We start from the raw sequence: 25,026 nt of genomic DNA, 5'->3' as shown, positions 1-25,026 counted from the left end.
AAACCATCTCTCAGTCTGAAGAGCTCATCACCTACCAGCCTCCACCCTGGACCAATTATTCCAGTGTTGCCTTTTCAGTAATAAAATGAATAAAATCAGCAATCTTTTCTCTCCCGTCAGCAACCACGGTTACTTACTCTGGGCACAGATGACTGCTCACGCCCAAGGAGGTTATAAATAAGCCTCCTGAATGGTTATTAAAAACCAGGACATGGGAAAAATTTCTCTGGACCCAGAAAATGTCAGCGAGGCTATGTCACGTAGCAGGAGTGCATCAGCTACTATGAGTTCGACTGTCCTGTCTGTCCACTATTCCCGTCTCTCCCACCTGGCTCTGCAAATGTCCTCTGCTTCCCCACATACCTGAAAGTGAACCCAGAAATGAAATGAGGAATAAACAGCTTCTCTCATGACTTTCATTCAGCTGATCCCGGTATGTAAGCCTGGTTCAAAGCCATGAAATGCCCACGAGAGGGTATGGCTTCCTTAAGGAGCCATGGGACTAATCAGAGGTATTCCTGAATCACATCCTCAACATTGAGTGAGAGGGTTCGAATCTATCCAACCTGCGCCTCCAGAATATTTTCTTGTTGGCCTGAAACCCCCATATTGAAAACTACCACAGGAACGTGCCCTAAAGACCAGAGCTTTAACTCCAGAAAACCATGGCTAACACACATAATGGACATTTGATATGAAATTCAAATGATAAGGCTTCTAGAGGAAGGAACCACATGAGGGGAGTCAGCCTACGGTTCAGTAGTAGATGCCTATGGTTTTTACCTCCTTGCAACACAATTCTTCTTTCTTCAAAGCCACTACCTTGATTTCTCTGTAAGAAGCCTACCACCTCCATTCTCAATCCTTGAAATTTCTTTGGCCTTAACCCCACACTACCTGGTTCCCAGGATGAGCACGTGACTTAGGCCTGGCCTGTCTGAGCAATCATCTGCCCTGGACACAGGAGTTATCCATTTCACAATTATTAGGTGACCCAAGTCAGGCAAATGCAACTTAATTCTAGGACTTTTAAGACAGAGCAGTTCCCCTTCCCCTTCATCTGATGCTAAGGAATGTCACCCTGGAGCTGCTGATAGTTATCTCTGCTGCCCTTGGGAAGAGCCTGCCTGAGAATGAAGCTAGTATGGAGGAAACTAGAACTAAGAAAGGGAAAGAAGCTGAGTCCTGATGACACTTGTGTCCAGCTATGCCTGGAACTAAAAATCTCTGAGGTTTGTAGTTACTTGATTTAGAAAAATATCTTGTTTGTTTTTACCAGTTCAAGTTTGGATTCTGACACTTGCAAACAAGAGTTCTGTAATTCCAGTGAATAACAATAATCCCTATGCATTTCCCAAGTAGATACCAGGCTGTCCTGGGGGCCAACTGACAGGGCTCAAGGTGAATTCAGTGTCCTCAAATCTATGAAACCAGATTGGGCCACACATCTTCCCCAGAGGAGAGAATGAACAAAAAGATCTGGGTGGTGTAATATATGAGCATTTATGAGGTACGGCCACTCAAGCACTGGGCGCCGGCTGGTTAGGCGGTTTTACCCAACAACTGAAATAAATTGGGTCAGAGAATGGATATCCAAGTTATGCAGAGGAACAGGAGAAAAGTTCCTGCCCCAAATTAAATATAGAAATATTTTGAATTATACGGATTAAACAACATTTCAGACATTCTTGGTAAAGCGAACTGTTCCATTTGTTGTTTCAGACCCCTACACTGCTGATTTCTCATTCTCTTCCAGTTTGCCAGCAACACTGAAAAATCCCATTACCCCCCAGCAATCAATATGTCTTGCTGTTGCACAACCAAGGTTCCCTTGTCAAAGCGAGTAGGTGAAGAGTGTGAAAGGTGTGGACATGCCACAACAATGCAATACTGATCAAAGCCGGCAGAAGGCCTTTTCAGATTTCTGTCCCTGGTCTGCAGCCACACTCTTATTCATTCTGGTGTAACTCACTGGGTTAGCACTCAAGTCTCATTTGCTAGCTGAATGAATGAATGAATGAACAAATGAACAGAAACCATCTTTCCCTTTACCTCGCTCCCACCCACACCTGCATTCCCTTCTTATAGGTGCTAGCTCTATTTGACCCAGCCACACCTTACAGAATCTGGCTGATCCTTGAGGAACAGCCCTATTCCCAGCCTCATTATTCCACACCAGGACTCTTCTCCAGGGACCAGGTCACAGTGTCCAGTTGTCCTGTCACGTGGTTTCTGCTTGCAGCTAACAGGTCCCAATTCCAACTCTACCCTACACCTGGCCTCAGTGTGTGACTTGGACCCTGATTCCAACTTGCAATACAGCCTTAGTCTTCTCTTTTCTCCATCAGTCCCTCCTGCCTGGGAGCTACACCTGGGACAGCTGTACTTGTCTCCTTTGTCTTTCCTACCTCTGACTTGGGCACATTATCTTGGACCACCACCTTTGCCTCTTGCACTCAGCTCTCATTTGACACCATGCTCTCAAGCTTCCCTCTAGCCCTGCCAGAGATACACAGACACATCAACAGTCTGCAATAGGAAAAGGAGTTCTTGTCCCTTCACATAGAGTCATGGTGCAAATCTACTGATGATGATCACCACCCTTCCTGTGGAGATGTGTGTCAGGGAGGTTATGAGCAAGGGCTCTGTAGTCTACCACACCCTGATTCACACATCCTGGCCATCAGTGATGATCGTGGGGAGGTCACAACTTCTATGAACTTTAGTGTACTAATCTGTAAAATGGGTATAACAATCAAACTTATCTTACAGGGTCGTTGTGAGGGTTTAAAACAATGTTATACATGAAGTCATTAGCATGTCAGGTCACAGTCAGTGGTCTATTATGATTATTATTAGTTATTATCATCATCATTGTCCACATCTGCCATGGTATGTAGTGGTTAAGGGCACAGGTTCTGGAGCTAGAGCCTGTGCCCTTAACGTTTGAATTCTGCTCCTCCATGTCCAAGCTGTGTGGCCTGTGTCTCACTTACATCACCTATAAAATGGGAATAACAACTCTATCTGCTTTGTAAGGATGTCGTTAATTCATGTACAATGTTTAGAATTATACCATGTACATTATAAACACCCAATAATATTAATTGTTGTTATTACTATTTCTAATACTATGATCGCCCAGGCTGCAAACAGCTTTAGAGTTGCGTTTAGGGAACGGCAGGTTAAAGAGCTTCTGTAAGGCTCCACACGGTGGTGGTATAAGTGGTGTCTGTGCCTGCCTGACTCACTCTCTGTGAGCATAATGGCTGGACTGTGTTTTCCAAGAAGGGATAGATGGGACACTCCCAGTTCTAAACAAATGGGGACGTGCCACAGCCCAGATCTAAGGCTGGCAAACCACTGGGGCAATCTGTTTCTCAAGATCTGTTTTAAGGAGAAATGATGGCCACTAAAAGATCATGCTTCACGCCATATTAAACACTACAGACTTATTTAATAAGATAACTGACTGACCATGGAAGAAAAAAAAAATCATTATCCTGAAATCGAGCTTTCACTGAAGGATCAAGGTGTTTTGACTAAGCATTTTGTGACGCATACCTGTTACTCAGAGACTGGGATTGTAGGATTTAAAGATTCACAGTCAGTTTAGAATGCTGCCTTCGCAAAAGATTATTGAGTTTTCTAGCAAAATTCACATGCAACAGTGACGGTCGGCAGTAAAAACAGCAACTTCCCAAGTCTAGTCAACACCATGTCCTTGATGTACGCTACGTGCAGCATAGGATATGAAAGGCTATCTCGGGTCTGTTCTAGTGACAAACGACGAAGCGGCACTTCGACTATTAGCTACAATCTTTCTTCCACACTATTGTGTCTGACAGATCCATGGAAACATAGAAGCACAAAATAGATTTCTTCAGTTTCCTGTTTCTCATGTTCTCATGCTGGTTAGGAAAAAGAGGAGCCCAGGGGAGTATTTTCAAACCTAAAAATAAATGCAAACCTGCGCAGCTGGTGGATGCTGGGAGATGTCAGTAGCTAAAACATTCCTAGAGGCCAAAATCATGCATGCTGCAGCATGTTTGGAATGAGAGTGAAATAATAATAAATATCAGGTAATCATTATAGAGGGTCATATGAATGAAGAACTATACTGAGTTTAAATGCATTATCATTTAATTTGCACAAAAACCCTACAAAAGACATACTATTATTCACTAAATTCCAAGGATGAGGAAATGGAGCCATGTAGTTTAAGTGACTTGCTCAAGATCACATAGCTCCTACATGACAAGGCTGGAGTTGAACCCAGGGAGTGACTCCAGAACTGGTACTCCAAACCATTAATAAATTAAGAGTCTGAAAAGCCAGTGTTCCTGAGAGAACTTCCAAAGGCACTAATGATGGGGTTAAAATTGTGCCCATCCTAACAACTCACATTTGTTGTCTGTGCTATCCAACGAGATAGCTGCTAGCTACACGTGGCTATTGAAATTTAGATGACAATAAAATTTAAAATTCAGTCCATTGCTGCTGAGCACTTAAAATGTGGCTAGTGTAGCTGCCGAACTGAAAATTTAATTTCGTTTAGTTTTTATTTATTCAAATTTCAACCTTCACATGTGGCTGTGGCTACCATATTGGACAGTGCTGCTCTGAGGAATTTTTCTTTGCTGTATCAGACGTGGTTCAGAGCTGCTTTCAAAAACCTCAGAACAGAGTGGCATTAGTTGTTTTGCCCAACGAGCCATAGAAAATCATGGGGCTAAATTCCCTGCCTCTTCCTCAGGATCAGACTCTATGTTCTTCAAATGTACCCATGGCCTTCCCAACATTTCCCAACCCCCAGATCTCATATTTCCTCATAAGTCATAATGTGAGGACAATACGATCAGAACAGACAAAACCCAGGAACAACTGTCCTCAGACAACGCTTGTATTAGCATCAGCAGGGAGCTAGTTAAAATGCAGGTTCCTAGGCCCCACCTCTATAGGGTCTGATGCAGGGGACCTGGCGGAGGCCCTGGTGTCCCTATTTTAATCAAGTGGCCAAAGATTCTAATGCAGGTGGTCTAGCTTCAAGTAAATGCTTCAGAGGCTGAAATACTTATTTCTCTCCTGGCCTCTTAAATAATTATAGCACATAAATCTTTTGAGAATAGCATAAACTGGGCTGGAAGCCAGGCAGTCATCACTCTGCACTAATTGCTCACTTCTATGACATTAGGCAAGGTGCTTAGTCACCAAGGCCTCATTTTTTACATCTGAAACATGGGGGTAAAGATATCTGCCATTTGTCCTCTTGGACAAATGAGAACACAGATGTGAAAGCACTTGAGGGGGATAAAAGTTAACACACTGTATAGATATCCTGCAACTCAGAGACATGTTGTGCTTGTTAGCAGAGAGTTTAAATAGATTTCACACTTTAAAAACCCACATTTTTAACTTGTCTGAAACAAGTAGAAGATTTGACAGAATGGGACTCATATCAGACTGATAGTCTGGTGTGATTAAGAGCATTGCTCAGGGGTCATATGCACGGGTTTGAATCCCTGCTCTACTTTTTAAAACCTGGGTCAAGTCCTTCAGCCTCAGTTTCTTCAACTCTGAAGTGAGAATTTTAATAGTCTATCTCTTTCTTAGGGTTGTGAGGATTATATTAAGTGAGTTAATATTTATAAAGTGCTTAGAACAATGTTTAGCACCTGGTAAGAACTATATAACTGTTAGTTGAATAAATAAATATCCCTGCACGTGGCAACAGGCAGCCGACACTGAGAAGTGGCTGTCCCCTCCAGATGGGACTGGCACGCACCAGTTTATCACAGTCTCCAGCCAGGCGCATTTGACTATGGGATCTCTGTTGTATGGGGTAGATGTGGGGGCAAGACCTCCATAAGTGGCAGATACATTTAGTGTATCTTAGAGCAGTACTTCTCAAGCTATCCATGGTGAAGGATCAGTTTTTTTCTTTTCAATCCATTGTGGATTGATATGTGGTCTTCCTGCACATGACTGATAAACAGCACATGCTACATACAACTCACTCATGCATCCTACAGCATCCTCACTGGTCAGTACTGGACTAAAAAATGAGCCCAATGAACATGCACTTGGCTACTGCAGCAATTTCAAATTGCTCTAAAAAGTTTCTAAATGTTGTCATTTTAGTACTTATCTCGCTGAGGACTGTGGCCAACCCTGATCCTCAAGCTATGCCTTGAGTAGTGCCATCTTAGAGAACATTGGTCTTCACATACACACAAACCAGCTGGACGATTTGATTGGAAAGGGCAGCCATGGGATACTCCCTCTCCTTCTCTCTCCTCTTCAGCCTTTTTCAGCCTGCTAGCCTTCTTCTCTATCCACATTTCTTTTGTCTTTATCTGCACATTAAAACCATCTCCCTAGTGAGATACTGAGCTCAAAATAGCCTTGGAAGCTGTTGTGGTTGCTCTGGTGTCCCAGGCAGCTCCAGATTTTGTGAGTTCTGCCTCCAGCTCACAGCTGCCCTTTCTCCTGAATGTTACCTTTGATCGATAGGAGTTTCCTTGTCTCACCCACATCCACAACCTCCTCCTAAGATGCACTCCAGATGACATGGTGACACAAAATGTCAGCCCCTTTGTCAAAAGAGGGAACCATCTGTATGGTGCAACATCCTCCAGAGTCCCCTGTGGGGTCAGGCTGGAGCTGGACTTGGGTCCAGACATCATTCTTCACTTGGCTCCTCCCTCTGCCCCACCCTGGTTCTCGCACTCCCCCTCCCTGAAAGCGCCCCCTCAACACATCACAGGCATCAACCTCTGCCTCAGGTTCTGCTAACAGGGAATCCAATCAAAGATAGAAGCCACCTGAAACCTGGGTTCACCTTCCCCAGCGACCTGCTGGAGGAGGGCACGTGGCAGGAACACTAAAATCCTGAGGACTGGCACCCGGTCACCCAGAGATCATCTCCTGCTCTCTGCTTGCCAGGTGAACAGAACCTACCTGTTGCATTAGACAGGGCCAGTGATTCCATGGAGCCCCGAGGGGTCTGCTCCGTGGGCGTCATATCCTCAGTGTATTTCAGGGAGCTGATTGGGTGCCGGGTCCGACACTGCTGAGTAGACAGGCCCCCTTCCTCCTCTTCCTCCTCCTCATATTTGGGGACTTGGATGCTGCCTCGGGTTTCACTAAAGCTCTGACTAGACATATCGCTGTAGCTCTCTTGGGATCTCAGCCTTCCCGGGTAGTAGTCCTCTCGGCATTCCTTGATGAAGCTGCCACCGTGCCCCTTCATGGCCAGCGACGAGCTCCTTTTGGGATTGCTGAAGTGCTTAGCCCACATGTCTGGCTGGGCCCCAGCCCCCTGCCCTCCCGGGCTGTAGGAAGTTCTGATGTTGCACTGGCTGAGCAGCTGCAAGGGACTCTGGGTCTGGCTCTGCTCCATCTTGTTCCCGTAATGGTAGGGCTCGTCCCGGCTCCTCCACACGGGGTCCCGGTTGAGGCTGGGTGTCTGGCTGGACAGACTGAGCAGGTCCATCTGCAGTGACAGGGGGTCCACTTCGGCGGACAGCCTGCTGGAACTGACCTGCAGCTGGCTGTGCTGGTTCAGCATGGGCTCCTCCGTCTTGCCCTTGTTCTTGCCGATTTTGGCGCTGCGCCGGGACTCCTTGGCCCTGGCATTCTGGAAGGCTGAGTCGGAGGAGTCGGAGCCATTGGGGTCCTCCCCAGCACTGCAGGCCCGTGAGCAGAATATTTGGCCCTGTTTTGGGAGGAACGGCCGTCCAAGGAGGGATTTCTTGCAGTGAGCACAGCAGAAACAGGTTTCAGTGGCGTGCCAGTGTTGGCCGTCATAGGTCATTTGGCCTTGGTCAATCCCTGAGGAAAGAAAGGACATGGAAGAGGCTGAAGAGCTGCTCAGAGCACTATTACAATGTGAAACATACAGTACCCTGGTGTGGCTCGGGGTTCCAGAGGCAGCACCAGAATAAACTGTCATTAAGTCAATGATCAGGCCTCTGTGTAAAAGATATTCATGTCCTACTATGAGAGCCCCCTTGTTCTACCAGTCAGATCCTCCTTAACTTATTTGCTCTGAGTATAGAGAAACTTAACGGCCTGTCCATGAACCCTTCTGCCTGGGACACGTTCCTACAGATAAATTGCGATGACACTAATGTATAATAAAGCACTTCTTTAAATGCTTTGCATATATGTAAACTCATTTAACCCCTCAACTGTATGAGGTAGGTTTCTAACATTTCCTTTTTCAGATGAGAAAACGGAGGCATGAGAGGTTAAACAACTTTCCTAATATAAAACAGCTAGGAATCGTAGATGAGATCTGTACCCAGGAAGTCTTGCTTTTCACCATGACATTGGTACTGTCTCCTTCACACCACTTAGGGGTCTGCTTAAATGCCAACTCCTCACAGAAGTCTTCCTGTCCAACATGCTATCTCCATCGTTCTCTGCCTATGCCAGCTGTATTTTTCTTCATAGCATTAATACCATTTGACATCATACCACCACATATGTGCATTTGTTTATTAGTTCTCTCTCTCACTAAAAGTGAAACTCTGTGAGGACAGGGTCCCTGAGTTTCTTGGTATCTCCAGGAACACTGCTTGGTGCCTGGATGGATGGATTGAATCTTATCACCACTGTATGACATTCCAAAAGGTAATTGCTGTAGCAGCACAGCGGAAAAGAAAGCAAAGTAAATTTCAGCTCTTGGTAAGGAAAAATCTGTCCTAGGTGAGGAAAAAGTTGGATGTGGTTTGTCAACCATATCGCCCCTCCATAAGCATCCATACCCTTTGTTTAACTTTATCAGGAAAGGAGGAAACATATTTCTTCCCCATGCTGGGGCTGTGCCTGGTTTACATAACCTTGTTATACCTGTGTCCAGGGACCTCCCACGGCCTGAGCTGTTTTTGCTTCTCAGGATCTCTTCTGCCCTGTTCTAGTCACAGGACTTAATCTTTCCATGGGGCACCATCTCTTTGCCACCCTAAAGTTATGAGCTTTGGGCAGGACTATAGCCACACCTGGACCCAGCATTGACCTGTGAAAAACCCCAGAACTCCCAGACCAGTGACTGGCACATGACCTGCACTAAGCCAATGGGAGAGTCACCTGGGATTGTTGCTTAGATAGTGATACACGGAGGTTCTCTTTGACGGAGGTTCTCTTTGACAGCAGTTGCTAAACTGGCACAATAGAAGCCAGGATTTCTTGGGGCCCCCATCCTGTGGGGAGAGCCTGCTGAGATGCAGTCCCAGAAATTTCTGTGGGATAACAGGGAACTTTTGCAAGACTCCTGATGTCTGATGATAAAAGTCTTTCCAAAAAGATAAGACTAATGTGAACCTTCACCTCCAGTGGCTGAGAAGCCTGAGACTGGACTTTCTAGGAATAACTTCTAGAGGGTTCTGTAGAGAGTTGGTGAACAAAAAAAAAAAAACTGATATAAAAAGAGAAGCGCAAGAGCAACAGGTAAATGGTGGAAAAGCTTCTCTCAGCCCTCCTTGTGATCACCCCTACTTACCTTTATGCCCCCGAAGCCCAGGGAGAAAGAGGCATAGGGCAAATTCTTCTCTAATTAGCTCTTCCCAAGGGACTAACAGGAGATTTTTAGAGGGACAGAAGCAGCCGCAAGGGCCACCGCCAAGGCAAGAGGGACATTGAATGAACTCCCTTGTAGCATAGCATTCCCAGAAGAAGTGACAACTGGCTGAGGTGGGGCTAGAGACCACTGACCAAGAGCTGTGGCTCCAACCACACTTCTTCCTCCGGCTCCTGGGAGGAAGCAGGGGCAGGTAGCACAGGGAGACAGAACTCCTCAGCAATTAAGAGTAAGGCTTCAGGACTCAGGGGAATGCAGGTTCAAATCCCAGCCCCATGCCTTTCCAGCAGGTTGTAAAGATGATGCAGTCCATCAGCTTGGGTTCAAATCTTGGTTCTGCTGCTGTCTGGCTGTGTGACCCCAGGCAAGTGGCTTCATCTCTCTTTTCCTTGGTTTCTTCCACAATAGAATAGGGATAATAGTACCTACTTCATAGGGTTGTTGTGTGGATTATCTGAGTTAATATACAGAGAATGCTTAGACCTGTGCCTGCTAATTATTCTGACTACTCTCCTTCTTATATTTTTTATTAGGTCTTAATGCCTGCCTCCCTCTTTTCTCTGATGCAGGATAAGAGAGCATTTTGAGGCTGGCTTAGTCTTCCCTCCTCTCCCCATCTAGGGAACTCTTGCTAATGTCTCAGCTACCCTGGGTCCTAACTGCGAGATCTTTCTCAGCACAGCATCCTCAGCAGCTGCAGACTTCCCACTCCCTGTCAGAGGTACACAGGAAGTCCAGTTCCTATAGCCCGTCCTCCACCAGCTGCTTCTCCATGCTTCTGCAAGGAAACATGCTCATATATAGCAGCAGGGGTCTAGCTCTGGGGCTGGGGGCCTCATAGAAGGCTGGGCTGCCATGGGGAAAGTGGTGGGGGAAAGCATGTTACAAAGCAGCCCAGCAGGCAGCAGAACGTGGTCCCTGATAAACATCAGCGATGTCAGATGGTGTTCTGAACTGCTCCTGAACTCTAAACATCTGGAAAAGGGCTCTGCAGGTCCACATCTAAGCGCTCCTTTTTCATTCCCTTTCTAAGCCCTTTAAGCACTTCTCTGAGGGTGTGTATGTCTACTGCTGCTACAGCCTCCATTTGTTTATAGGACTGTTTGCTGTGTGCAGGGAAAAGTACTGTTGCCCTAGCAACGGCAGCCTGATTCGGGGTCTGCTCTGAGCAGCTATATAAATATGGAATATTTATATAATACAGTCAGAGAAAAGCACCCAGAGACTGTGGTGTGCATGATACACAGAACATACACTTTCACTGTTGCAGGATAATTACGTTTTACAGAAAAGTAGATTTAGCGAAAAAAAGATCAGGGACAGCATTTAACTGCAGTGGAGGTAATATTGCAGGCCACAGAGGTCTTTTTGGTAACACATTAATGCCTTTTTGTGGTTTTGATAGGGAAGGAGACGGCATGCCAATCAATGCCTCAAATAGCTAGAAGAAGTGAGAAAGAGAAGAAAACAGAGGGGCCTTCTGAGATATACAGGTTGTGGCGATAGACAGATTTTCTCTCTTCTGTGCCCGAGTGAAAATTCTAGGTGGCAGTTTCTGGAGAGGCTTTGAGGCCTCAATGGAAAGGGACAGAAGAAACTATTGAGAGGGGGGTATCATTGCTGTAAGTTTTCTGTACACTCGGTCCCTCTCATCTGAGCAAGCACCTACTTGCAGACCTAGAATCCACAGTGAGCAATGCTAGGCAGGAAAGTTGCATCATCTTCCCTGACGATGTCCCACCCTCTGGCCTTTCTCAAATGCCAAGCCACCTGTCCAAATCAAGCTCACTATTTACTAACTCTTACCATAAAGGGATGTTTATCTGTTTGACTCTTTTGACCTTACGAGAAATGAAAGCTGTTGGATTCTTGGTTGAGGCATCATGATGTGAGACAGTTAGGTTTTTAGAGTTTGGGGAAAGAGAATTGTGCATCGCTCAAGCCCTCAGATGGGAATGCTGCCGGACAAAAGTTGGCATAGCAATAACCCTGAGCCTGGCAGGGACTCTAGCCAAGAAAGATCTCACAGAAGCAGGCTTGGGATGAGTCTATGGGATAGACCGCCCAACAACAAAGCACATAGTACGTGCCTTGTCCACAAAGCTGTGATTTTTATCAACACACAAAACCCTCTAAATTACTCGCTAATTTTTCATTTGACTACATCACTTCTGATGAACCTGGGAGACAAAGCCACTTCTTTCTGTTCTCAATAAAATCTTTTGAGTGGGGCAAAATGGGCTCCCAGACTATCTTCACATCTCCCCACTCTAGGTAGGAAGTTGGCAGCTTCTGAGTAGATTTCTTGGAATTGCACAAGCCACAGGAAAATCAGGCTGCTGGTCTCACAGACGTACATCAACTGCCAACTTTTTTTGTTTTTGTTTTTAAAGGGCGGCTCATTCTCAAGGTGCCAGAACAGGCAAGTTGAATGAAGAAGCCAGAGACACAGCATGATCTGGAATAGCACTGAAGGTTGAACAAATCGATTAGTATTTGCAAAGGCAAACTGATTTTCATCATCTCAGATCTGCTGTTTATTTGAGGAGTTTATAGCTTATAAGCTATTATAGGTTCTCTTGCAATCTATTTGGCTGAATCAGTTTTTGCTTTTTTTTAAGACATGCATGCCAGAAACCATTTGGTTTCTTCGACTATTCCTTCCTATTAAGAGAACTGCTTCGGTTCTTCCCTCTGCTGACCCTCAAGTTTTCCAAGGAGGCAGAAAGATATCTGTTTATATTTCTCCTCATATTTTCCTTCAGAAACCTCTCCCCATCCCCTTGGTAGAGAGGCTATACATCATATAGCTGCAACTCGGGGGTGGGCCTATGAATCAGGCAGACTAATAGGAATCTAGGAATCCCCTATTCTCTTATTTTCAGGGCAGAACATATGAGCAATTTAGGGCCGATGAGATTCCTACTTGGATAACCTGACTTGGATTCTGAGAGAGACACAGCCTCATACCTTTACAGAACACAAGTGCTAAAACTGGGGGTTGAGTTACCACGGTCACCATGTGAAGGTAGCTTGCTTCCAAATGATGCCAACAGAAGGCAAACAGAGCTGAGACAGAGGGGGGAAAAATTAGGCTTCGTCTGATCCCTTGATCTATCTCTATCTGAAGCCAGTCTATCCTTGACCTTTCTAGCAATGTGAGCCAAGATACTCCATTTTTCACTTAAGCTAGTATGAGTTGGGTTTCTATCACTTGCAACGAAAGGAATTCTAACTACACCATACATAATGGAGACCCAGTCACAGTAGGACTGAGATGAGCACCAAGCATTGCCTCACCTATGTGCTGCGCACAGGTGTCACAATATTCTGCATACAAGGACTCGAAGCAGTGGCAACAGTAGGGCCTTCCCTCCTTCATGATGTAGCGCTGGCCGCCTAGCACTGTTTCACATTCGAAGCAGCAAAAGTGTTTCATGTGCCAGTGCCGTCCCTCAGCTTCGGTGCATTCATCTGCAAAGATGATCTGGAGATAGAGAAGCCAAATGGTCAGTGGTTAAGACTCAGCCACGAGGATGCACTTTAAAGGAGGAAAGCTATGGGGGTCCCAAATTAGAAGAGTGGGAAAACAGAGCCTGCCCACAAATTATTAAACAAAAATCTATATGTGTATGTTTATTCAGTATCTAAATCAGCTCCCACATTTAGATTTGCCTAAAGTATAATTAAACATGGTTTTTAGCCTGGCCAGCAATTAATTTAAACATATTTTAATAAAAGAAAGAACGTTCCGCCTTGAAGAATATAAACAAGACAAAAAACTGACAGCTCATGGGCATTTTGAACATACATATCTATTTTCTTTGGCCTGCACATATTTTTTTAAATGGAAAATGTCATATAAACTCCTGGAATCCTGGTTTCTCTTTTGACTGTATAAGATCTGGCTATCCTCAGTATACATTCTTGCTAGGCAGCAGTAAGCTAGAGCTGAGAAGGGAGGCTGTTGCTTTCAGATGAGTGGTGAGTTCTCCAGGTTCGTCATCCTCTTCACTATTCACCTTCATTTACAATATCTCCTAGCCCTCAGAAGCATTTGCATTTTGACCTCTAACATAAGGTTTTTAAAATTTCAAAACACAGATTTAAAAGTTTACTACAAATTACAGCAATTAAGCCAGTGTGGTATTGGTATAAGGATAGACAGAAAGCAACAGAATAGAATCGAAAGGCCAGAAATAAACCCAAACATTTATGGCCAATTGATTATCAACAAAGGGGTCAAGGACAATAAATGGGGAAAGAAGAGTCTCTTGAACAAATGGGGCTGGGACAACTGGATAAACACATGTAAAAGAATGAACGTGAACCCCTCTCTCACACCACACACTAACATTAACTAAAAGGGATCAAAGACCTAAAGAATCAAAAGACTATAAAATGCTTAGAAGAAAACACTGGTGTAAATTTTCATGACCTTGAATTAGGCAATGGTTTCTTAGGTGTGACATTAAAAGCATAAGCAATTAAAGAAAAAATAAATAAATTGGATTTCATCCAAGTTAAAAAGTTATGTGCTTCAAAGGACATCATTAAGAAAGTAAAAACACAACCAGAGTGGGAGAAAATACTTGCAAATTGTGTATCTAATAAGGAGCTAGTACCAGAAGACAACCTTTACAATTCCATGATGAAAAGAAAAAAATCACCCAACTGAAAAAATGGGCCAAGGATTTGACAGACATTTCTCCAAAAAAAGAAGATATACAAATAGCCAATACACATGAAGAGATGCTCAACACTAATAGCCATCAGGGACATGCAAATCGAAACCACAATGTGATATCACTTTACACCCAATAAGATGACTATAATGAAAAAGATAGACCATAAGTGTCAAGAGTATGGAGAAATTAAAATCCTCATTCACTGCTCGTGGGATTGCCAAATGGTTTAGCTGTTCTGGAGGAAAGTTTGGATGCCTTCAAAAAGTTAAACTTAGAATTTCCATGTGGTCTTGCAGTTCCACTCCTAGGTATATACTCAAGAAAACTGAAAATATAAGTTCACACAAAAACTTGTATATGAATATTCATATTCTGTCTGCCATTAGATAACTGATGTTGTATTATGAGCCCTAATTTCCAGTATGGAAACTGAGGCAGGTAGGTAAAGTAGCTGCCTACAATTAGAGTTGAACTACCTATCTAGAGGGTCTCTCTAGAACATCACCATTAGCATTAGAATCCAAGAACCTAAATTAGTTAAGGCTGATCGACTTCCTCCTAGAAGAGTTAATCTCTCATAGGCAGTTTATAAGGAAGAAATGCCCATGTAACAGTGAACTTTGGCTAAAGAAGGGGAATGTTGTTTAGACAGTCCCACCTTGCTGTTTATAGGGTCAGATAGAACCAAAAATTCACTCTGTATAGAAGGAAACTCTTGTCTAAGACCATCCCCAAATGATTCCCATAAAAGTGGTCAGCTTTAGAAAATTGTCCTTTCTGCTCCAAACTTAAAAAAAAAAATTGAGATATAAATTCCAAATCTTAAAGCCAAACTAGGTTTTCTATTCTTCCAGCTCACAGGTTATACCTGGGAGTGCTTCCGGTGGGAAAGAGCACGAGGCACAGGCCAGGTGTTCCTGTCTGCTTTCTTGCCCAGGGCAACAGATTCAAGTTCCTCTTAAGAGTGTGGGGCAGAGGTATCCACACTGAATCCTGAATCCTCATCAGAACTTATGCAAATAGTGGGAAAATTAAATAACGTTACCTGTTTTCTTCTCTTCTCAAACCAATCTGTCTCATTGAAGCATAGGAAATGAAACTTTTAATGATATAAGTGGCCCATTGTTACTAATGATTACTCCCTGGGATTTGGGCTGAAATTTAAGGCTGCACATTGTCTTTTTTTTTTTTTTCTTTTTAAGTGTTATGAACTTACCTAGTGCCAGGAAATCTTTTCAACTATAGAAACTAACTGCCTTTCCACCTGGATGTCCACGGGACGGCCATATTCAGTAAGTGGGTCACAATCCCGGACATGCCAACAACAGGGGATGGGTGAGGCTTCTCTCTGAAAGGGTTAATGTAAGAAGGTGGAGTGGCCTATGGTTTGCTGCTGTGCAAGAAGCCACAGGACCATGTGGTGATTACGGTGCAACAGAGGGGTGATGGGTAGGCAGCAAGCCCCACCGAGTGTGAACTGACCTCGTCGCAGGCTGCACAGCGTGGCTTCAGGCACTCGGCATGATGCCTGCCACAGTATATCTTCCCATCTTGGTAAAAGTAGATCAAATCCACCAGGAGCTCATTGCAGACAGTGCATATGAAGCAGGGTGGGTGCCAGCAAACACCGTGGCCAGCACGCGATGCAAACACAGCGATGTCCCCACCATTTATCTGGCCTCCGCACTGTGAGGCAAACAGAAACATCAGTACGAACCCCAGCTCCCATATCTCAGTGCCATGCGTAAGTGATAAACCACCACCACTACCACCAATAGCTGGTTATTGAGCACTTATTTTCCAACTAGTTTCTGTGCTACCTGCTTTTACATATATACCCTCCTCCCACTTTCCTTTCTTAGGGCCTACGAGTAAGTTGAAGGTAAAGTAACTGAGAATATGAAGAGCCACAGAGGTGGGAATGAAAGAAAAACTCTTGTAGGCAGAGGCAAACTTACACAGAGTGAAGGTCTCATTATCTTTTAGATCTTCCAAACTCCATCCAGAGGCATAGCCAAGTTTAACACCAGAAGGAGTAGACTGTGGGGGTTGGGAGGTGGGAAGAGGGGCCTGTAAGATGGTAAGGGGAGTGGGTTCATAAAAATATGCCTGCCTTTAAATACTTCTCTAAAAGCTTTTTAGGCACGCTTTTAGCTTGCTTCCTCTAACATCTTTTTTACATAGTCTTGATTGAAAAGGCACCACTTCTAAGACCAGAGTGTAGAAAGGGCTTCCTTATCCCTCCCTTATCTTCCCACTCATGTCCCAAAGTTCCTTCCCTTATCCAGAAAGGAACAGGTGGAATCCTTGGGAACCCATGTGTATGGTGGGGGTTGGGATAAAACGAATATGGTCTGAGGGTCTTTGAGGGAGGAACAGAGTGTGAGGCAGTAGGTTCAGGGAAAGGCTCTCTGCTAACCATGGTGCTGGCCATGAGGTTCACAGCCTGAGAGTCTAGTACTTATGGTCCCACATGAGAGGCTGAGTTCTGGGGACACTGTCTAAACAATAGAAAAGCTACTTCCAAACCCTTAACATACCACGGACATCGTGTGGTTGCAATGATTCATAGGACATGAAGTAATGATCTTGTGGAACATTGTCTGGGAGCTCATATATGTGAGTGATCAGACAAAAGAAAGATGTTATGTCACAAAAAGTACTACCCCCACCTTTTATAATATTAGTAGAAATGGGCTATGCAAACTGTTCAAAGATAAATTGAGGCACAATAACATTTTTGAGTTTATTTGAGCAAATACTGATTCAAAGTGGGCAGCACCAGACCAAAGGTGGTGAGGGGTGCTCCACTGACTGGATCTGGGGAGAGGTTCTTATAGGGAAGAAGGGGAAGCAAAGCGAGGAAATTGTCTGGCCGGCTATCGCGTAAGTGGGAAAGTCTGGTTGGCTGTTTGCGACTGGTTGTTCTTAAGTTTGATTTTCTCGGCTTCTTTAACATTGAGTTTGGCTTAGGTTTCGGTTTGTTTATGTAACCAAGGTATTAGAGCCACCTCAGTGTAATGGCTTTTTCATTTAAACACTTTAACAATAAAGAATCCCATTTACTCCTCACCAAAATTCTATGACACAGGCATTTGTTATCTCTGTTTTGCAGATGACAAAAGGGGAAAAGTAACATGGTAAAGGCCATCTGGGAAAAACATGCGTCAAACTTATCTCCTTCTGTCTCCATGCTCTTGTCACTATCCCATACTACTTTTGACATCTGCCGAAGAAATACTCAAACTTTCTTTTTCTCTGGTTCCAGGAGAATGATATGAGAGTAGCGGAGCTCCTGAATTGAGCACACCGAATCTCATATCTTAACCCCAAACCACTTGCGACTCAAGGGAGGGTCTCAAGGATGAAGACCCCGCTGCCAAATCTCTGGCCCTGTGGCTCCCCTCTTAAGTTGCGTCTCCAAACCATCCACCTAAGCTTCTCACTTTATCCCTCTGAAATCTCAAAAATATGCCCCCAGATGGCATCCACTTCCCTCAGGTATTATCTCAATTTCCTTTCATTGATCCTGCTCACCTATTTCAGCACCTGAATGGGTCCCTTTAGAGCTTAAGGATTTAATGGGGTTGTACAAAAAGCAGCAGGGTTAAGAGAAGTGCAGAAAATGATAATTGGCACCGGAAAGATTTGGGCAGCTGAGATGAGGGTCAGGGTGAACCCAGGGAGGCTGGATTCCCAACCCGCTTTTTTTTTTTTTTAAAAAGGCTCTTCCATCATGTCCTGAGTACTCTATAGGAGAGTAGGGAAAAAAAAAAAATCCAGACTCTTCAATTCAGTGAGGTCCTAAGGAGAATGCAGGGGGCTTCATGAACCTAGCTAAAGAATCCTCAAACCAAGGAGGCACTCTTTTACTACCCCTTTAAATGGCACTGGTCCTGGTAAAATCCTGGGAATAGGCTGGCTTTTGGTCCAGGCAAACTCCATTTTGTCATTCCTCTGCTCAAATCCTTCCAATGGCTTCTATAACTTTCCAGGATCTAGCCCTCTGCTAATTCTCTGCCTTTACTCCCTCCGCCCTGCCATGCTGGTCAGCTTACTCTTCCTGGAACATAACAGAAAAGCTCCTGCCTCGGGGCCCTTGAACTGGCTGCTCCCACTGCTTCCTCCCCACCCCCCAAATGTGCATGATTCACTCTCTCACATCTTGCTCTTCTTTGCTCAGAAGCCACCTTCTAAGTGGACCTTTCCAGGCCACTTTATGAAAACTGCAACCTCCCATACTCACAGTACTTCCTAATCCCTTCCATGATGTATTTGTTAGACTTTCCCCCCTTGAATGTAATTCCTTACAAGGGCAAGGTCAAGTTTTTAAAATTTTTGTTCACTGCTGTATCCCCCAGGCCCAGAACAGTGCCTGGCACAAAGTAGACACTCAATGAACAAGTGTGGAATGAATAAATGAGTGAACAGATCCCTCTTTGCTCCTCAGAATCCACGCTCACCTGTTCACAAATCGCTCCGGTCATCGTGACTGGGAAGGGCCTGACATTCCCTCGGCCCAAATTTTCACGTTTCCTCTGGTTGCTGAAGAGCTTTAGCTCCCTCTTCTCTTCCTCATCCAGGGAGTTGCAATATCGAACCTGAAGAGACACAGAGAATGACATGGAGGAGGTCGCTCTTGTTCTTAGGATTCCCAAAGCTCAAGCCTCAGAGTGTTCTCATTAAATAAGCTCTCATTTGGTTTCATAGTCCTGGCCTATACTTTAACACCACTTGGCTTGGGACCATTCAAAATAAGTCTCTGTCAATGACTGCTGATGGCCAAAAAAGCTTAATAAAGGCTCTAAATTCTGGATCCCACATCTCATGCAGGATAAAGGTTCCATAACTATTCCTCATCCTTACTGGCCCACTTTGATCAACACACTGAGATCCAAATCATCTGGGATAGCTTTGGTGCTAGACGAGAGCTGGGACTTTCTCCTTTCAAACTGAATGGATCTTCAAATTGAGTTGGGGTCCTGATGCTTTCATGTCCATGTGTCCACGTAAGTGGTCCTTGGCATCAATGGATGGCTCCAGGCCAGAGAGCCAGAACAATTGTCAAGGAGCTCACAGCTTCTCTTTTCCTATCTTATTTTGAGAAAATAGAGAACCAAAGGCCTGAGACTGAAGAGTTGGTCAAAGGTATCTGTGTTGCTTCACAGCAGTCTCTGCACGCTTGTCTGTGTGCAGGAGGTAAAGAGCTGCCTGCTGTGCTTTGTTTGATGAATCAACTTGCATAAGATACCTTCCTTCTTGTTAAACACAGAAACAGAATTAAAGGAGGAATATTAAAGACATTCAAATCCAGTATTTCCCAATCTCTCCCCTGATGTATGCGTACATTGGGAATTTTGCCATAGTCTTGAACTATTATTTACTTAGTAATATTTTAAAACTGACTCACTTTTTAAAACTGGAATATGTTTACTTAAAAAGAAAGTATATTGTGATTATAAGTGAAAAATCAGTATTACCTGCAAAAAAACAGAACGTGACCATAATACTAAACAGACTGAGAATAAAATCACATTGTTAGATTCTAGCTGGCTACTTTTGTTTGTAGGAGATCCTAAAATGGAGATTTTTAATGCTACAACTTAAAAAGTGGAGACTAGTAGGAATTTGAAGAGGTATGAAATACCTGCTAGCACCAAACTGAAACTCCCTCCTTAATTATTCAACCATTCAATCACAAGGAATGAAACACAAGGAATAAAACTGAACCATGTAATGAAACCTCATTACATGGTTCAGTTTTATTTCTGCCATGTCTACATACCACCCAAAAATCCTGTAGCTACCACGCTTTGGGAAACATGGTCCTAATCCCACCCCTGTTTTACTTTTGAGTAATCTCAGCATCAGAAGGTTAACTGAATTGCTCAGATGATTTGTCATCCAGATGGTTACAGGGAAACCTTTGACCTAGACTGGCGCATTCTAATTTGAAAACCAGTGCAGCTGTAGGTATCAAAATTGCCTTAATCTGGGTGTAAAAGAGAATGATCAAATATTGACTTTAGACTCACCCTTTGTCCTCAAAAAGGTCATGTCAAATGGGTGAAATCTGCCCACTGGGTCACATGTGAAGAATTCTAACCAAATGGAAGAAGGAATTCGAAAGGTCTTTTTTCATGAAACCACAGTTAACGTAAATAGAAAAAACCCGTAAAAGCAGAGAAGAACATATCACTTCCCTCTATCAAGTAAAAAGAGTTAACAAAAAAAAAAAAAAAAAAAAAGAAAGAAAAAGAAAAAGAAAAAGTCTTCATGTCAATGTCCCAGAGAGAGAACTGCAGTGATCTGAACGGTCCAGAATATGGTTACAGCACTGACATTTTATGGACAGGCTTTTAAAGAAAGGCACACCCCTTCTGCTTGTAAAAACCCGCATTTTCACTTCCAAATTAGTTAACTGGGCATCAGGTTACAATGCTTGCTCTCAGCTTTAAAGAGAAAGCTATTTATATATTTTTTATGAAGTCTGAAATAAACAATAGGGAAGGGAATCAGTGGCTTTCTTCCTAGGAGTTGCTTTAGTGTTTAAGCTTTTGCTCTACTTATTCAAATTTATTTTTGAGGCTCCCGATTTATCCTTTTTTTTTTTTATTAAAAAAATCAAATGTGGGAAGGTAAAGACTAAAAAAGCACTCACTCATTTCCCCGGGGATCCAGCTGTGGGTAGGGACAGTTGGTAGAAAGCTGGTGTCTCACTCCCTAAAGGGGTTACATCGCCTTTTGATTTTAAATTAATTTTTTGTTTAAAATGCAGAGTTATGTGGACAATTCAATTCTATGGGATTACCATTTTAAAAAATCAGATATTTAAAAATTAATTTCTAGTTTACAAATCTAAATACCTCAAGCATGATGATCTTTTAAAAGCACATTTAGAAATTTCCCTTCATGATCAAGTTATCTTCAAAGAAATGCCTGCTTACAGTGTCTGGGTTCAGAAAAAAGGAAAGCCTGCAAGCCAGACTTTCAAAGGTATAAAGAATGTCCCTAGCAAGTTGGACTTTAAATGACAAAATCACAGATGTTCAGAGAAGCAAATCTGGACAAATAACTTCTACCGTAGTGTAATGTGGAAAACGTGAACACTCACTTAATATGAAATGATGCTGAAAATTTAAAAGGGTCACAAAGTTTCTGCGGGGTTTGAACTGGCCCAGGGATTCTCAATCATTTAATGTACTTGGGAAACCAGCATTGTACATTCTTCTTCGACTAAGAAAACCTGAACCCGAGCATTTAAATTTTAGTGCTCCCTGGTCACCCCCAAATAACTAGTAGTGCCAGGCACCAAGGCGAATCCAGTTTATAATGAGATTCTGCTTTTCGGTAATACTCTCCAGAGGGCGTCCGATAGTTTCTTTTGGCTCTAATTAAGGAAGCTAAAACCTAAAATAAATTGCCAGCGTTTTTCTTTGGAGAACTCATTGATCAATGCATTCTTTCTAACTGTGGAAAAGGTAACAATTCACAGAATGTTCTAAGAAAAGTCTTCATAAGATCCCTCCAGCCCCTTACCTCATTGTCATGTGGCGGCAGTTGGTGTAATAGCTGCTTGATTCTCAGTTTCTCTCCAGGACTGTTGACATAAGGAACTTTCTCTTCTGGAAGACAGCTATAGTACTGGTGAACCTAAGAGATGAAAAGCACATGGATAACTTGCTTATTCTCACTTTCTGGGAAGAAGATTCCCACGGCAGGACACAATCTACTTCCCACCGTCCCCACCCTGCATGGGACTCAACGGCATGAGTTTCTCACTGCAATCAGAGAAATTCATCCTTAAAGAGTCACGCAAATCACCGCTCTGTGCAAGGGAAGAATAAAGCCAGCAGCCTTTCCTAGAAAAAGAGAAACCAGCAAACATGTTGGTGAACCCGGAGGGTAGGGCTTTCTCCACAGGCTCCCCCGAGAGCTGACTTTACCATTTTCTCTGTTAGTCTCCGGCATGTAACATTCCTCCTGAGCCAAAGGGATATGCCAGTGCCTGCCTTGGCAGCGCTGGAGTCAAAGCCAGTTTTTGGCACTCAGCAAACTTCTGGGTCCCTCAGCCTCCACCTACATTAAAAGCCCTTCGGCTTGTGAGCCCTTTGTAAGGACAGGCAGCAGCTCACATCTGTCAGAAAAAGTCATTAGATCTGAGTGTGTAATCAAAGATTGTCATTAATAAGAGTATTTCTGCACATCCCAGGATACTCCTATTACGACTGTTAAGACAGGTTCTTGTACCATTTTTTTAAAAAAATTATTTTATATTAGTTTCAGGTACACAGTAAGATTCTTGCACTTTTTAAGGCTAATTTAATCCTAACAATGACTTCAGAAAGCATCAAACATCTAATTTTGCCTGAGAAAACAACATTCTACCATCTAACTACAGAACTAGGGAAAGAAAAAACTGACCAAAACAGAAGGTACACTATTATATAGGACTCACGCGCATGCGCGCACACACATACACAACCACAAGCTCAGATGACATCATGGAAAACAATTTTTCACTATCTCTTAGCAGCATCACAACCAGCTATTGTGAAACAAGGCATTCATTCAACAAAACAGAGAAGATGTGGGGCTCTAAATTCATCTATTTGTTACACTCCACAAACTTTGTCTAATTCCCTTGAGTTTAGGGAGCTTTGGATATGCACACATGTTTTGGGAATGCTGGGTCGAAGAGTTATGAAAGCTCTGTCTATTTTGATCAGAAACAAAGTCGTAAGTGTTAGAAGAGAATGGAGAAAAGGCTTTGCAATGACAAGGCTTTTAAAAAATGTGAAAGCCATCTTTATTTTTGTGACAAATAATCGTAACCATTCACCATCATGTGCATTATCAACCTCTTAATAAAATCCCAATGGCAATCACCAACAGATTTCTTGCCCTAGACTAGCTGGCTTTTGGAGGACAGGGCGTCTGCAGCTACTCCCCAGAGGCACCTGGCAGGGAGCCATCTCCTGGGATGGGAAGGAACAGCTCCAGGTTTTGAGGGCCGCCCACAGGTTACCAGCACTCTCCTTAAGAAGGAGTAAAAGCCCAGATCATGAGTTAGTTTGAGATTAGAAGTTGGTGATTAGCCCATCAGAGGCTGGTACACCATTTTGTATTCAGGAGAATCCGTTCATCATATGCCTCCTCGGGTAAGTGCCAGGTATAAAGAAGCATGCCCAGTTTCTGTGTCTTAGGGAATGGGCTTTGCCTCTCAAGTCAAAGAATTGCTTATAGGCCTTGTTGCAACATTACTTTGTAATTCTCACAACTCTCATTATAGTTAGGGAACACTAGGGACAAATGCTAATATGAAATGAACCCCTGTGGATGCTTGCTAATGAACACTCTAATCTGAACTTGACTGGCCCTCCTCTTAATCACCCCTCATTACTCACATAGCCCTCTCTTTGCTGCCCCAACCAGGGTCATCCCTGAGAGACCTTCTAAATTAGCACCTTGAGCCAAGCCCTCTCTGACACTCTCCAAGGCTGACCTAGGTTAGAATCTTCCTTGTATCTTCTGCAGCATGGCCCGGGAGATCTGTATCCCCAGTCTCGGCCCTGCCAGTTCCCATCTTTGCATTCCTCAGCAGGTTACATTAGCCACTCAGAATCCTTATCACAAGACTGTAGCTATTAAATAAGAATACAGACAAAGCATTTATCCCTCAATAGCAATAAATAACATGAATGCATAGCAATAAGTGTATTATCTAGCCTGGTATACACTAAACGGGAGAACCCAGATACTTCCCAGCCTTTCCTCCATTGCAGAATGTAGGTCACCACTGTCAGATTACGGAGTGAGGCCAAACCCTGGGAGCCAACCATCAACTTAGTTTAAGCGAGAAGACTGCAAGGAATAAAATGCATTTAAGACAGTTTAATTTCAGAGAAAATAAAAAGGCAAATTATTAAAGAGGTGTGGTGTTTTCTCAAGAAACCCAGCGGTAGATCCTCATGAGAAAATGGGACCTGCCACTGAAAGGTGGTTGGTAAGGGAGTCTCATCTCTCTAAGTCCAGTGTCCTCTTAATCTCTGCTTTATTCTGTCTCTGCACCTTCTCAAAGCTTAAAGTTTCCCATAGCACTTGAGTTTACACAACCTGGTTTTCTAGACTGATTAGTTTTGCTCAATTCTGAATTCTCCAGAGAGGGACCCCAATTGCTCTCTTAAGCAAGGTCCACACCTGGAGATTGGATAAAGAAGTTGCATACCATTTTAAGATGAGGAGTCCCAACGTGACTCTAGAGATAAGTAGGAAGTTAATAAATATCTTGTATACCGAGGTCTATCCTGAAGACTTTGAATTCTAAAGTCAACAGAGGTAGTGACTACTCTTTGGGAACATAGTTCTATCTTTCCTGGCTGGACATCTTGTGTTTTCTTTTATAATTCAAGCCAACTGATCACCATCACTGAAAATGTATCCATTTTCCAGTATTCCAATAATTCTTCAAATACAGAATGTGCTAAAATATTTCCTCACAAGTTAACCAATAATTTGGTGGATGACCTGAAAAGTTACCTAGTTAGTGAGATGCCACATCATTAAAACAAATCATAATATTAATTATCAACCTACCAAATCACCCCCATGTTATGTGGTAGGTGATCCGACTTACTCGGAGGAAAGAGAATGAGTTGATCCTTTACCACTTGCAATCCTCCCCCAAGCCTGTTCAAATTCTGGAGAAAAAATCATTCCTCTCATGCTGGCTTCTGTGTCTCCCCCTGGGATTTA

The 25,026-nt window shown here is 43.5% G+C and overlaps 1 protein-coding gene across 6 annotated transcripts in view; it reads right to left on the bottom strand.

Moving 5' to 3' along the window:
• Positions 1–25,026, bottom strand: part of PRICKLE2 (prickle planar cell polarity protein 2) — a 319,733-nt gene that overhangs the window by 29,940 nt on the left and 264,767 nt on the right. For 5 of the 6 annotated variants that reach the window (XM_016150188.2, XM_016150187.2, XM_016150191.2 and 2 more), the window contains 5 exons: positions 21,811–21,924; positions 18,735–18,872; positions 15,754–15,957; positions 12,884–13,070; positions 6,961–7,833 (listed from right to left, as the gene is read on the bottom strand). In XM_016150188.2, the coding sequence (XP_016005674.1) occupies positions 6,961–7,833; positions 12,884–13,070; positions 15,754–15,957; positions 18,735–18,872; positions 21,811–21,924 (1,516 nt within the window). The remainder of the gene's footprint in view (positions 1–6,960; positions 7,834–12,883; positions 13,071–15,753; positions 15,958–18,734; positions 18,873–21,810; positions 21,925–25,026) is intronic. The other variant, XM_016150189.2, reaches the window with a different exon arrangement.

Source organism: Rousettus aegyptiacus, unplaced genomic scaffold (genome assembly GCF_014176215.1).
Source record: "Rousettus aegyptiacus isolate mRouAeg1 unplaced genomic scaffold, mRouAeg1.p scaffold_m13_p_4, whole genome shotgun sequence".
NCBI classification, from domain to species: Eukaryota; Metazoa; Chordata; class Mammalia; order Chiroptera; family Pteropodidae; genus Rousettus; species Rousettus aegyptiacus.
Note: the sequence above shows the minus strand (reverse complement) of the source record. Positions and strands in the feature narration are given on the sequence as shown.